Source organism: Synchiropus splendidus, chromosome 11 (genome assembly GCF_027744825.2).
Source record: "Synchiropus splendidus isolate RoL2022-P1 chromosome 11, RoL_Sspl_1.0, whole genome shotgun sequence".
NCBI classification, from domain to species: domain Eukaryota; kingdom Metazoa; phylum Chordata; class Actinopteri; order Syngnathiformes; family Callionymidae; genus Synchiropus; species Synchiropus splendidus.
Genome location: NC_071344.1, coordinates 12,177,501 through 12,192,979, shown reverse-complemented (window position 1 = coordinate 12,192,979; position 15,479 = coordinate 12,177,501). Strand labels below are relative to the sequence as shown.

Genomic DNA, 15,479 nt, shown 5'->3' with positions numbered 1-15,479 from the left:
TATATACTGTTGTTAGTCAACAACCTAAATGTTTAGTCCAATATCAATGAAAGTGGCTTTCCTTGATAAATGTATGAATCTTCTTCGGGTCCTTCGGACAGCAGTTGTACCACCTTTGACTTGGACATAGTGATGATGGCACGGTAAAAAAACATGCACATGCATGCTCGGAGCCCAACTGCTGAGTCGGGAACCTGGTTAATGTCCATGTCTCAGCCCCATGGCAACCCACAAATTAGCGCTCCAGACCTCCATCCCCAGATATTGATCTGACGTATCAGAAAGGGCTTCAGGGCCCAGCCATTGTCGTCTGACCTCCTTAATCTCCGAAAGCTCAGTGAGGATTTGGAAGTGACAGCGGAATGAAGAGAACAAGCAACACTTTAACACTTTATCGATCTCTTTGGGAAAACTCCGGCCCTCGCTCCTGCTCCCGCCGGTCAAGGGTCAACGTCAGCAGCCTTGTGGATGCAGCACATTTGTTTGTTTCCTCGAGGACACTTCACAGAGATAAATGACAGCGGCCGAGCGCAGTTGAACTCCAGCCGCTGAGTTCAAATTCGATCAGTCCCCGTCGCCTCACGTCTACCAGTGCAATTCCACAAGTCGGAATCATTTGTCACTCTCAGTAATTCACTGGAGAAGAAAATCATGTCTGAAAGACAGATGAGGGACTTGACAGCAACCCTGTGAGAGTGAGGCGTCAGGAAGCATCTCGCTGTGGATTAAAACGCACCGTCCCTTAAAATCTAAATAGGTCACCTTCAGTGAGTAACATGTAGAAGAGGGAATCTAATCTAACTGATTCAGATTCTGAGGCAACCTGTTGAGACATTTTAAATGAGTCTTCATTCACTTGAATTCTACAAAGCTTTTACTTGCTGATAAATATTACTACTATTACTCTCACAACTCGGATGTAAATGTCATTTTACTTCCACTTCGCAGGATACAACACTGCTGTCTAACACTATAGTGTCTCCTGCGGTGGAGAATACACGTTCGCTGAATAAGCACCTATGCAAATGTATGAGAAAGCATCGATTTAAGCATCGAAACAAGGAATCAAAACGTGAACATGTGAACGCTTCTGGGAAGTCTGTCTCAGTTCTGAACACTACTCAATCCCCAAAGAAGCTTTTAAAGAACTGCCGATTTCACCCTGCTTGATGAAGACATGAAATGGACCATGAGACGACAGAGCTCTGCTGACACCAGCCTCTGTCCTCACCGGATTAGCTCCACGGTCTCCGAGTACATGGTATACGGGGATTTGGCCTCCAGCGGATCTCGCTCCATTGCATTTCCACATTCAATGAAGGAGAGCGCTCCGTCTGTGTAGTTGACTGCTTTCCCAAACTTATCCATCTGAAAAACGATTTGTAAGACACAAGTCATTCGCAGAAAACGGATCAGGTTTTCACAACAAAGCTATATGTCGACTGGAAAAGTCTAAAATCTCCTCAAACAACCAATGATTTGCGGGAAACACGGTGCACGTTTCTAAACAGTTCATAGAAAGAGCCCTTTTTTTGAATGCAGTGAAACCTGTCACTTGGTTGTGAAAGTCGATTTACGATGAACATCGGAGCTTGTGTGCAATTTTTATGAAACAAATATCATATTCTGGGATGTGCAGGAGATTATTTGACATCTGTCTCATATAGTGCAGATGCGATGACACTCACCAGAGCGTCAGCCTTGTGCTTGAGCCTCTTGGCCTCCTGCATGTAGTGGTCAGCAGTGTGGACTCTGGAACCAGCACCGATCATTAGATCACAGTCATGTGTGCCAGCGTGTGTCCATTTCCACTTACGTGTCACTAAACAGCAATTTCGGCCGGCGAGGTTCCGTTGGAGCCATCATTGCATCTGACCACATCTCTGACTCTGACTGGGAGTTGGCATGGTAACCATGTCCACTGTTCTTCTCACCAAGATGATTGTTTTCCTGGAGATGGGGGGGACATATGAGTTGCGTTTAAGATTTAAGCATCCATATCTGCTCAGTAAAGTCGACCGATATTCGCAATTTGTGTCTGTTAATCCTGAAACTCACATTCTCAACATGCATTGTATATATACTGTGTTTCATATGTTATTTAAAAGAACATCTTGGTAAGGTTGCGATGGACTGGCGACCTGTCCAGGGTGGATGCTGGGATAGACTCCAGCACTCCCCACAACTCTGAACAGGACTCAGCGGTGGTTAACTGATGATGGATGTATGTATATCATCAGGCACTTATCTCATTCAACATTTGTTTATATAATATATTGGAAATAATGCTGCTGTTCTTCTGTCCTTCAGGGATTTCAGGAACACATTTCACTAATTTCATAGATATGACAATAAACCATCCTTGAATCCTGAAGTCATGTCATGCCAAGTCTACTGAGCCCAGGTGAGTACATGCCTCTAAACGTTATGTTTTCAGCAGCAGTGGGATGGCTGTCTATTTGTTTGTGTTGCAAATAACTTGAAAGGTTTCGGGAGTGTTATGGATCACCTTCTGGATCCAGGATTTGTCATTGGCAGAGAGGAGCATTTTTGGCATTTGTGCACTTAAGTCTCCTAAAATGTTCAGGGAACTTAGCTTCTCAGTTCAGGGGTGGCCACAGCGGCTCATCGTCCTCCACCTCACCAAGTCCTCTGCTCCCTCTTCTCTCAAACCTCAAACCAAAACATCCATAAACCTCCTCTTTGGCCTTCCTCTCCACCTTCTGCCTGGCCGTTCCAACCTCAACATCTTCCTACCAATGTACTGGCTCTCTCTCCTCTGTACATGTCCAAACCATCTCCATCTAGCCTCTCTGACTTTGTCTCCTAAACACCTGAGCACATGTGCTGTCCCTCTGATCTACTGCTTCCTGATCCTATCCATCCTGCTCACTTCCAGAGAGAAGCTCAGCATCTTCATCTCTGCTACCTCCAGCTCTGCCTCCTGTCTTTTCCTCAGTGTCACTGTTTCCAAACCATACAACATTGCTGGCCTCACCACCCTTTTGGACACTTTCCCTTTCATCCTTGCCGACACCCTTTTGTCACACGTCACACCTGACACTTTTCTCCAATGATTCCATCCTGCCTGCACCTGCTTCTTCACCTCTTTCTCACACACTCCATTGCCCTGGACATTGCCCTGCTCCCAGCTCTCACCACAGATCACCATGTCATCTGCAGACATCATCGTCCAAGGGGCTTCTTGTCTAACCTCATCTGTCAACCCGTCATATTCAGGGCACTTGGGAGAGGAAAAAAAAAAAACTGTTGGTCCAAACAAGTATGAATGAAAACATCAAAAATGTGAGGCCTCTGTCATGATATCATTCACAGTTAAAAGTGCTTTGGAATACACAATTTAAAAAAAACAAACAATAACTTACGCTGTTGTTTCGAGCTGAGATGCTTTCTGCTTTCCTGTGTCTGTGTTGGCTGGAAGAATTGGAACAAGCCTGTACGATAATGGCACTGCTCTCCTGTCCCACAGAGGCCCCGCCATCACCCGGCTGCCTGTGCGGAGGCTCGTCCGACAGGGGGGACAGCAGAGGGGGAAGTAGCTTGTCATCGCGCCGGCGACACTGCTTTCTGTTAAGAGAAGATCTGAACCCCCCCCCAAAAAAAACATCAGCAATCGTTCGCAGAGGTGGAAAATAATCTTGAAACATCATTTGGCAACTTGCATTTGCTCAGCGCATTGGCAAGTCATTCATAAAACAAGTACTGTGTTTGAGTGAAACATGAATTAGGCTTTAATATTTCCTCACCATGAAAGAAGAAAATCATAGCCGTGACAGTTTCAGGTATTTACAGTGGAAGAAAATCTAGTCTGGAACTGGAGCAGAGAGTAGGGAATTCCCACACTGTAATTGGGTTTGCCCTTTATTCTGGATTAATGTTCACACCAGCCACGGCTGCCTGGGAGCTGCATGAGAAAGACCTATCACGCTGTTGGAGCTGTGCTGGGTTTGCACTCATAACATACAGTGGCTTGTTTATTAAAGGGGCACTATGATGATGCAAGTGACCGACAATGTTAGGAAGATGAAATCCTCTGTATATCACAATGTTAAAGAACAGCCATTTCAAGGTAATTTAGCCTTCAACATAACTGAGTGCTTTTATGGAGCACGTTTAAAATATTGTGGGGTTTTCCAACATTTTTTAAGCTACTTGGTTCATTGAAAAATATCCGAGGCACACCACCAAAGGAGCCTCAGCCAAAGCACAACTATGCTTAGTCAAAAGTCCTTTAGAAAATCCCTTTGACTAAAGAAAGGAGTGGGCAATATAGCAAAAATATATATCAGGATTTATTGATTTTACATAACTTTTTTTGATTTCATTACAATCTCCTTTGCATGAATTTATTCTAGTTTGGGGAATTTCCAGGCAAATCTTTAACCTTCTTTGCCTCAGCTGGCTTCATAACAACAGTCATTCTTTCCCAGTTCACATTATCAAGCGCATTTATTGGGTTCTGCATTTAAACAAGCCAGTTTTGATGGTGTTCGAGCGTCAATAAAGTGAGATGTCACTTTAGCTCTATTAGCCCTGTTAGCTCTTCAGTGCTGACAGTCTTCGGATTCGATCAGACAAGGAACACTCCATTATTCTGTCATGTTGTTGTTAAACATGGCATCATGTTTAACAACAACTCGAAGTTACGCATTTGACCGGTTTCTTCGCTGTGACTGAGTGTGGGAAGAGGAGCACAAAGCGAGTGATGTTGTAGTCAACGCATCAGCATAGATCTATACTGTATAGAAAGACTGTGACCGACTCTATGTACTCTCCTTACGTTTGTAGATCGTCCTGTGATACGTTGGCATAGATGATATTCTAAATCTTCGGCACTGGCGCAGGTGCATCACCACCAAAAAGTTGTTGCCACGTAAATGAACCCTCTACCCGACATGATTCTATAGTTTTCATCACACAGTAAAGGGAACCTAGGGTTAGTTTTCAAGAGGGCAGGATCAGACAGGAAATAAAGTGAGTCAGGACATCCATTTTGTAAAACTTAACTAGATATAACATGGTAAATATAAACATTTTTTTTAAATGATTTGAAGCATCGAAAGATCCTGAATATATACAGTATATAAAAAAAGGTTGTCTTTACTGTAAGATCTCTATCCAGACAATGAAGAGTTAATAGCAGAAATACCTCTTTGGTCATTGGAAGAGAAGTCTTCCTCAATTTATAATAATATATTTATCAGCTTTTGCCAATCTGTTGGCTGTAAAAATGTCCACAGCTGATGACTAAAACACTAACTACATGTTGTAGATATGAGGGGCAAAAAAGAGCTACAGTACATTTACTCTGTATATGTACTATATATGAACTATAACGTATGTAAATGGAATCCAATCCATTGACATTATGACCAGAGTTGTTTTTTTTCTTCAGAAAAGACTTCAGTGAACTTGTGAGACAACAGTCATATAACAGTCATAACAGCAAATATTTCTTTAGTGTATCAGTCATAGTTAAAACAAGACGTCAGAGAAAGACGACTTTCTGTTACAGAAAAAAAACGAATCGTCATCCGCGCTGGCCGACAACAACAGCCTCATACATCAGCGCTGACAAACTGGTGGTGCAAAATGTTCCATCGCTGCTCCTCCTGCCTCCAGCAGAGCACCGGCTCATGGTCCCTCTGCTGCTTCACTGGAACCCCACTGACTCATATTGTTTGCAACACAACAGATCATATTTTCATGTTTTCCTGCTCGCTGGAAACTCTGGGGCTTTGATGCGGCTGGAAAGTTGCTGAGCTCACAGAACAGTTCCCCAGGCCCAGACATTAATGGTAATAAACCAAAGAGGGGAGACAAAGACTAATTAGTTGTTGAAAATGTGTGTGTGTGTGAGTGTGTGTGTTTGGGCAGGGTAAGTGATGCACGCGCAGCTGGATGACTATGCTAATTTGTGTGCATTGTTGTGTGTCAGTCTGTTAATAAGTCCCCTGTGTGTCCGTCTGTCTGTGTGTAGCTGGACTCAATTTTGACCCTGGAGGTGCTGAATAAACCTCCGTCAGTAACAGGTTCAAATTTAAAGCCAGTCATGTCTGATCTAAAGAAGGTTTCCCACCGATTTAGCGAGAAACGTTTTGATCTGTGGTCCAACACTGACCTCACCAACTGAGGTGAGGTAATGATAACCTCAGTCAGAACCAGCTGAGCGGGTCTGGGCTCCGCAGCCTGCGATCCAGATGCGTACAGGTTCAACTACAGGTTATAGTGCCACTAAAAATATTTGCTCTGGAGCCATTACGTAGGAGAATATTTATAGACACCAGCATCTTGGTCTGCAGTGAATAATTCACGGAGAACACTCGAGTTCCTGTCCTGCCATTCCAGCATCATAATCAGCAGCACAATCTCCTCCTGTCACCACAGTCAGCATCTCATTGCTTTTTCCTCATGTATTTCTCAGCCACAATCGGGAAATTTAGACGTCAGTACAGTCTATAACTGAAACACGACCCGTCACTCACTGAGAACACGTTCATCTACGACGCACTTTCATGAAGAAAATACATCCATTTCAACACATTCAACTGAAACAGAGTCTTTACGAGCGTCCAAACGACTGGGTCCAGTGCCAGTGTGGCATCAAGCAGCATCATCATCCACTATTCATCCACTATTTGTGTGGCTTCTGTCAGGTCATTTGAAATCAGACTGCCATAGTCAGGCTGTCTAAATGAGGCCTACATTTATTCAAGTTTTATATCCAGACTTGAACAGTGTGAGTAGATGGGTCAGTTGTGAGTGTGAGACAATGAACATGCAGGGTCAGCGGAGGATAACCTCCCCAGTAGGGATGGGCGCTAAGTCATCGTACACCATATACCGCCAAACACAATCTCCACAATGACAATTCTGCATCTCACGATAAATTCAATAAACACGCGACTTACTTGCTGCATTGGACCTGCACACATGAACATGACGAGACCGTGACAGCGCACCACGCTCTCCTGCTCCGCGGCGTTTGACAGCCGACACCGGCGTGTGACAGTTGTGGAGAGTGTGGTGGACTTTGGTTTACGATCGTAGTTTGAAACTTATTTTTAATAAAGGGAACCTTTGATAATGACACTGGTCGACTCTGAGTCTTTCGATCTGTGTTTATTTTATTAGATGGAGTGGTCCTCATAGGTTCTCTGACGTGGTTGTCTGCCTTGGTTCACATCAACACATGCAGGTCTCCTGCTGCGCTGGTGAACACCCTAGTGAAAATAGTTGCATATTGGACGGAGCTCCGCTCTGGTATTGGCACCGGCGTCCTCTTCCGCGTCCCCATTAGGGTTCACTGATCGTGGACACACTCTCACAGGCAGCGCTAATGCTACAACCCGGCATCAGTTAGGGACCATCAACAAATTCTAAAGCGGTCAAAGTATTAGTGACATCTTCAGTAAGGCAACGAAAAACAACCATTTTTGGAGAGAGAATTGTGAAAAGGTTTTCCATCACACAAGACAGAAGTTTGTATCATGATTTGGAGAATAGAATATGACTGAATGATCATTTCTTCGCATGATTTCTAATGTTTCTTCAATAGCATCTAGGAAATGTGTCCAGACTGGTCCATAGTTCAAGTCAACTGTTGAGAGACATGAGATACAGCAGACAGACGGCTCAATTTAACCCCTAAATAAAGCTGGCAGAGCAGTGCGTCAGACACCAGCTGCTTCTACCAGAGACGTGAAACATTGAGTTTCTCATCTCTACACTTACCTTAACTATTATATTGAAACATAAACAAATAATGATGTTGGAGACAAACCCCACTTATAAGTTTCATCATAAATTGTCCAACACATCAAAATATATTTATCGTGATAATTTGAATTTTTTTTGTCCATATCGCCCCTCCCCACTTCCCAGCTACATAAGCAGCATCAAGCCTCAAGTTGCACCAAACTGCAGTTGTGCTCACTGTATCATCAGGATAAAGGCATCAAGCTAGAAAGTTCCAGTGGAGGACGATGATGTCATTGGAAGATTGAAAAATCATGTCAAATCTGGAGCACCGAACACACGTTTGTTTCATCATCACAGCATGCATGAAGAACACTCGAGGTTGCTTCTGCATGCTGAGCTTGGCTCTGCTGTGGAGGCCCGGGAAAACCTCAGTGTCAGACTCGGCTGAATGACTTGCTCTGACTAGAGTCTTCAAAAAGAAATCCAGTTCTATCCAGTAGATACAGTCCTGGCTCCCACTATCGCCTTGCCACAGAGGATATGACCGTTGATGTGTATCTGTCAGTTCCTTTGCCCAGTTCATACCATCATGGAGAAACTTGAAAACACAGTTAGAGGCTCACTTTACGTGGACTGTGATGCGACCTTCACAGTTATGTTTCTATATTCCCTTGCATCGTGATTATTACCGTAGCTTCAGACACTACTTACTCCGAGGAGCTGTTCTTGTGGTTCTGCCCTGGAGAGATGCAGGCTGGAGGGGCATGACTCTCTTTGTCCAACCGTCCTTTTTTATTGCTGCTGACGACTGACTCCGTTTGGTCCAACTGAAATTACAACGTTACATACGTTACAACTGAACATGTATGTAACTGTACATTGTGTTTGTTGGACTTGAACAACACTCAAGTAAGTCCTGGTCAAGGCACAGACTGACAAGAGCAGAGGAGGAAGTGTTTGCTTCCTCCCCTGTGGTGAAGAGGAGAAGCACAGATCACATCACCCAGTGTAAAGGTGCCCTCAATGTCAAGTTGAATTAAGATGAGATGCAGTGGTTTGGTGCTGGGGATGTTTAAACAGGACACAGTGATCTTGTATACCATTTACAAAGCAAGCAAAAATCCATTGTTAAATAAAACGACTGCTTCAGGTGCGATTTTGAAGTTGCTGTTGAGATGATGATTTTTACAGGAAATTATTCATTTCTAATAACATACCGTGTGGGGTTATGGTTAAGACTCTTTATAACTAGATTAAGTAAAATCCACAACATAAAAAAAAAAAAATAATAACCATGTCCTTAGTTACTATCCATGATTTGGAACATTCAGAACATGTTCTATAAAGCCTTATAAATGCTCGTATTATGTGTTGTTTGTGCTCATAATGCATTATAGCTGAGACCTTTAAGTAAAGTGTGACCTGCAATTTAGATTCTGCAGCATGTGTTTTAAAATAAAACACATGACTTTATACTGTTTAACATAACAATCATTATATAATAATAATATTATTAATAATATAATATAAGCTTAATCTTTTGGAAGTCATCACCTATCTGTCAAACAAACATTCAGAGTACGTAACGTTTTTAAACAACTTATTTTGCAAACTATAAGCGCCATATCTAAACTGGCAGATGCTGGATGTGCGCCATATCTGTAACACAGTTCGACTTGGAGGCCGGAAGACCAAACTTTTCTTGGCACATGTCCAAGGTCAAGGCTATAGTAGCTTGGGATAAAGCTTTAGGCTTGGTATAACAGGAAATATTAATGTGAAAGGAGATCAATTCGTCCACTACTGGTCTCAGATTTCATTCTTTGGACGGCACAGTCAGTGCCACACTAGGCTCAGTTGCACAGAAATGGTTGCCATTGCCATACCTTGTGTTTCCGCTTGTTCCTGTGCTTGTCTGATGGGACATCAGTGTTTCCGACTGCTGGTCTCTTGTGTTTGCCTCCACTGTCTCCTCTAGGCGCCTTGAGCCTAGGATTCTGCCCTTGTTGCAGCATGCTGATGTCGGCAGTTCCCATATCAGGACAGTCTTTCTCTCTTCTCCCTGCAGTTTTTTCAGCGCCACCCATCCTGAGTCTCTCCTGATTCTCCATGATCGGCGCTCGGGCTCCTTGCCTCTCATGATCCAAATGTTCACGCTCCTCTTCTTGACCTTTCAGTTTATTAAATGTCTTGTGATCTCTCAACAGGGACCAGTCTGCGCTGTCATGCTTCTGTCTTTCTCTACTGTTATCGTGTGTTTCCTCCTTTCTGTCTCTTTCCATGTCTGGTCCTTTGCTCCGGCCTTGTCTGGGAACTCTGCTGAGCAGTGCCAGGTCAATTTTTACCCACAGATTCTGCCTCTCTTGGTACTCTCTCCATGGAGAGTCAGCAGGTGACATGCACTCCAAGTCCTTGCAGGCACCACCCAACCCTCCGGGGTCCGGGACAGAAGTCCCAAAAGAACAACCAATGATGCCAATGCCAAGTGTGTTGCAGCTGCTACTGAGACCACCACTGCCACTGCTATCAGTGGTCCCGTTGCTACTCACTTTAACGCTTCGACTCGGTCCCCCAAATGTTCCTAAAATTCCCACTGAGCCAGCGGTGCTGAGAGTTGTCAGAGGGGGTGTGTGCGGTTGCACGTTGGACAGATTTACTGTGTTAATTGGGGGACTTGTGGTCTGCGGTGGTCCAGCGGGGATTTTAATGGCCTCATCAGAATCTGAGAGGCACTCGGAGGAAGACGAGGATGAATCTGTCTCGACAAATTCTCGAGATTTGGGAGTGATTTTGTTGCATGGACCTCTGTGTTTCCTCTTGTCCTGCGGGAGGGTGACGGAGAGAGAGGAGTGAGTTGTAAGTACAGCACATAGATTCACAAGTCACATTCCTAGTTCATTCATTTTTCAAGCCTGGAAACCCTTTGACAGAACAGTTGTCTCACCACTTGAACATAACATGAGAATGGAGAATACACACGTGGCTCTCTCGGCTAACCTGGTTCAGGCTGACTGGATGTGTCTGTGCTGGTATTTGATGGAGCGTCGCTGGCAACTTGTTATTGGAGCTGGTGGCGCTGCGGGGTTCTTTTCTCGGCGCAGTTTTCAAACCCGGGGGTTTAATTTGTGCTCTTGGGACGTTCTGATGCTCAAGAGAGGAAGTGGGGAACAGGTCCTTCTCCCTCAAGGCAGGGCTGCAGAGAGAAAACACTTGAATGTGAGGATAGCAATTGCCCTAGAGTAAGTGTGATCCAGCTTTGAATGAACAAACAGAAGCACTACTTTGTTTTGGCTAACCAGAGGAAGAGTTTAGAATTGAATCGATGGCAGACAAGATAAGATAATGAGACAGCGCATGCTGCACAGGGTGAAATCTGGCTTCCAGCCAAAACTTAAAGACAACCTTTTCGTGTTTCTGAACTGGATGGACACAAAAAAGAGTACCCCGAGGCCCTTTTGTTCAATCAATTTCAAGCAAAGCCAACACACAAGAAATCGAACCGAAACAAGGAACAAGAGGAGCAGTGGAAATTGAAAGCACGAACTGAAGTAAAACACACAAAGAGGTTTAAGTACGGAAGGCAAAAAAGTCTGGCAAAGATTCCGACTTCATGTAACGGGTTGCTGACTTCCGAACACTTGGATGGATCAGCGACACCTCAAACATGTTCCGATATGGAGTTGCATATTTCACACTCATTTAAAAAAAAAAAGAAAACATTGCAAGTGCACTGCATCATAAATACACACAGTGAAGTTTGGATGCTACGTGGTGTACCAGAAAACTACACACTGACCGGCCTCGGGAACAACAAAGGTCATAATAAAGTGGCTGCTCTGCAAGGCCCCTCACCTCTGCTGGCTGGCTCGACTCCATGTTGGGTTGTCCTGACCGCCGCTTAGCCGCTCCGTTCTCCTCGGCTGCTTTTTTCCTGTCGAGATCCTTTTGGGAGGAGTGACCTCTGACCCTGACGTACAACCAGGTGACAGTCTCGTCTTTGACCTCTGACCTTCTCCAGATGTCCTCTGGCTCAACTTGGCCTTTTCTCTGCTGGAGCTGTGAACAGAACATGGACAGTGCTTTGTGTTGAAACATCAGATTCATCACAGGAGCTGCTATCTTTCTACATAGTTTTCATCAGATCAGATCAACTGAAATGGCCTTTCAGCATGAAAGATAGTTGACTGTTAGTCGACGTCTACGTTGATCACAATTGAGTGTTGTTATTTTTCTCAGACAAGGTTTGGCAGGTGTTTTCGTTTTCAAATGAATACAGTACATCCACACTAAGCATTGAGAGCGCACGCATAGAGTGAAAATGTACAGCCACACCAATGTTTGTCTATGAAAGTGTGGGTTAGTGAAACATCTCCTTTGGTCGACATATGTGGATGGACAGAGCTCTGCCTTTCTGTTGACATGTTTTTTTTTGTGCATGTGAATTACTGTGTGTTGCTGTCGATCATATCCAACATGGAAGTGAAATCTGACCCCGCAGCTCCTATGGCGTCCTTATGTTCCGCCGCTACCGTTGGTTCAGTGTTGCTGGTCCCGTTGGTCTTGTTGTTGGCCCCTCCTCCAGGTGCTGCTGCTGTTTCTCCGGCTGGGCAGACAGTGCCTGGACAGGGCGACCCGTCACAACAGAACACTCTTTTGACATCACACCAAAGGGATGAGTTGCTGGGTACAGACCTGATCCATGATAGTCCCGCACCGGTGGGACCAGGGGTTTGCTCTGAGTTTGGACCTTATTCAGCCAGCTGTCCAGCTGCCATTTATTCGTCGGCTCCGGCTGAGGAGAAGAAGCCAAACTGTTTCTTTCTTTCTCCCAACTTTTAACCCATATATTTGTAAAGAAGCCCCATTGTGCTTTCCTCTGTCATCGAAATGTGCGTGCTCATAGAATCACCTCAGAAGAAATAGGAGTTCAGATCATGGATAAGTCGTGGAAAACACTCCTCAGTGAGTGATTCTAGGTCTTGCAACTTGAAAAAAACAAATTTTATCCACTGAGCCTTCGTAGACAAATGCATGTCCCTTTCTGTGACAACCGGAAACACAATACTGTACCTCACCTCTGGTGGTGAGGAGACATGAGGTACAGTGAAGAAGCCTGTCGAAAAAATTGTGTAGAACCCAGTGTATGTACTGTAGTAGGGCTGTTTTAAAAACTGAGTCACTGAAGATTACTCTTGGGAAAAGCATATATTTTATTTCATTATAAGAGACTATTGAAAAACCTAATACCTCAGAGCAAAAAAAAACCTCTAAACATAGTGAATGTTTAGATTTGAAATGCCAAGTACACACTTCCTTTACCTCTGGTGTGTGTGTGCGGGAAGTCCGGTTGTACTCGCTGTCGCTGGAACTGCTTTCAGACTCATCTGTGTCTGACTCGGAGCTGCTCTCTGTGTCACTGCTGCTCCCAGAACCTCCACTGCACCGAAGAGACAGAAAGAATCAGTCGCAAAAAAAATTCAACTTAGCGAAATGTCTCCTCTAAATTCAAAGTTAGTGTTGTGTCCACCTTCAAAACGAAGAAACCAAAGATCACAGCACACTCTTGAAAATAAACCTTCAAACAATAACCTACCTATTCTTAGCCAATCACTTTATACACATCTCCGTTTAGGCTAAACTTCCTTGCCTCTGAAAACTAAAGCACCCAGAGCAATATAACAACTCCACATGACGCTGCTTTCTGTGCAATTACTCAGCAAGTAACAATTCCGCAGGTGTCACTCAAGTGAAAACACATCATCTAAAACGTGTCCCTCTCTTTCACTCCTTGTGACTTCTTTTTCCCACACGACACAGCCACCTGGAGGCCCATCGCGGCTCCAACACCAACACACGCGTGCACACAATTTGCCAGGATGTGTAGTTCTCTTAGTCGATGTGTGAAACTGTGAGCATAATTTCGGTTCAAAGCCGCAGTCACAGCAGGCACCAATCTGTGTGAGCAGTCGAGCAGCAAATCCATCAACTGTTCCTCAGGCAACACACACACACACACACAAACGCATGTGCACACACCTCTATCATTACTCTTCTTCATCTCGTTTTCTATACACATTTTTTCTCCTCTCAGATTCAATTTCCAAGTGTAGCAGTTCAAAGCTGACCAGCTTGTCTTTGAAATACACCCGCTTCAGTTCCCCACACAAGAGCAGAAACTAACTTTACTGCTGCACCTTCTAATACTAAATACTAATGTATTCATTTCATAGCAAAACAACTAAATCTGGAGAAGAATAGAACCACGCTTAGAGCCACACCTCCGCACGGACTGACTGAGTAACAAGTAATCTAACGCGTTACTATTTCAAACAAGGTAGTCAAATTAAAGTTACTTATCTAAGTCACTGTGCGTTACTATTGTTGCCATTGTCGGGAAGCGAAATATTACCATTCGCTTTCTACAACTGCGTCTTTGAGCATGACGATAGCTCACGTGTCAAGATGCTGGCTACACTGCAATAAATAACAGGCATGAGCAGAGAGAGGCACGTTTCTATCTGAAAATACTGCCACTATTTTGAATTCATGTCTGCTATAGACGACAGTATTAACCCTGCAGGGTCCACCAACGCGCAGAAATCACTTAAAGAGAGCGAAATAAAGTCGCCTCGCAAATGTGTCGAAAGTGCGGACTCAAAAAACAATGATAGGTCAAGTTAAACGACACGTATGATAGATTTTGACTTTTATAGATGATTTTTTTTCTGTGGTGCAGGAAGAAACTGTACCGATGTGATGTACCAATGTTGCATTTTCTCTTGAAAGTCAGAAATAAAATGATTCTCCGGCGTGACGGAGCGTAGAGGCGAGTAACAGCCGCCACTTAAGTGCAACTACTTCCTTCAGGTGGCCAACTATAGAAATGACAATATATCACTTTGTTATTCATTCTTCTTGCTTTTTGTGTGTGGTTTTCGCTCCAATGGGTTAGAGTGTGTCAAAGCAAAACACTAACTGTACATTCATATAACTGAGATCGTGCAAAAAAAAACGACCCCCAACATGGAAAAACACTGGACCCCCAAGAACTCTAACCTCAAAATTGACATAAAAGATATTGTTTCGGCAAGGAGAGCTGTAGTCGGCTGCCAAATGTAATTTGACAAGTAACTTGTAATCTAACTTAGTTACTTTTAAATTCTAAATAAAAGTAGTCGGATTACCTTTTCAAAGTAACTGTGGCAACACTGGTGATTTGACTGAATCTCCACCAGCTAGTGAAGCTCAAACAATGTGGACTGAAAAAAGGTCCAACTATGACCAGGGCTCTCCATTAGGACACCGAAAGGATTAATGTTCTTCAGCTGAACTTTCACGGTCCGTTGTAAGTTTGGAAGTGTTTTGATTTTGGAGGTTTTCTCAGGCTGCATTTGGACATACGGACTTTCCATATTTGATTTTCAATTGGCCACGGCACAAATCAATCAATAATTTTGACAGTTATAAATCAACTTTCATTGGACTGTGGTGACAAAATATGAATTACCAACGCTATGAAGGTTTTAGCATCCACTTCGTCACTATTATTTTGGACAACACAGCAAATGCAAAAATGACAAAAAATGTCATGTCAATAACAATGAACACAAATACATTTTTATTCTATAGCATGTGTTTGACATAAAACATTCTCTGAAAGCCCAAGTTTTGTTTGATGCATGACTGGAGTTTGTCTCCAACACCAACAAAGAATGTTTTAATATTAATATTTAATATAGAGATGGACAATTCAATGT

General features: G+C 43.7%; 1 protein-coding gene across 2 annotated transcripts in view; it reads right to left on the bottom strand.

Moving 5' to 3' along the window:
- The window catches only part of aff2 (AF4/FMR2 family, member 2), a 104,575-nt gene that overhangs the window by 11,720 nt on the left and 77,376 nt on the right, over positions 1 to 15,479 (bottom strand). The window contains exons 11-21 of one of the 2 annotated variants that reach the window (XM_053879384.1): positions 13,042 to 13,159; positions 12,415 to 12,514; positions 12,169 to 12,340; positions 11,575 to 11,778; positions 10,720 to 10,915; positions 9,609 to 10,544; positions 8,434 to 8,549; positions 3,387 to 3,603; positions 1,817 to 1,950; positions 1,689 to 1,752; positions 1,232 to 1,368 (exon numbers count right to left, since the gene is read on the bottom strand). In XM_053879384.1, coding sequence (XP_053735359.1) covers positions 1,232 to 1,368; positions 1,689 to 1,752; positions 1,817 to 1,950; positions 3,387 to 3,603; positions 8,434 to 8,549; positions 9,609 to 10,544; positions 10,720 to 10,915; positions 11,575 to 11,778; positions 12,169 to 12,340; positions 12,415 to 12,514; positions 13,042 to 13,159 — 2,394 coding nt within the window. The remainder of the gene's footprint in view (positions 1 to 1,231; positions 1,369 to 1,688; positions 1,753 to 1,816; positions 1,951 to 3,386; positions 3,604 to 8,433; positions 8,550 to 9,608; positions 10,545 to 10,719; positions 10,916 to 11,574; positions 11,779 to 12,168; positions 12,341 to 12,414; positions 12,515 to 13,041; positions 13,160 to 15,479) is intronic. The other variant, XM_053879385.1, reaches the window with a different exon arrangement.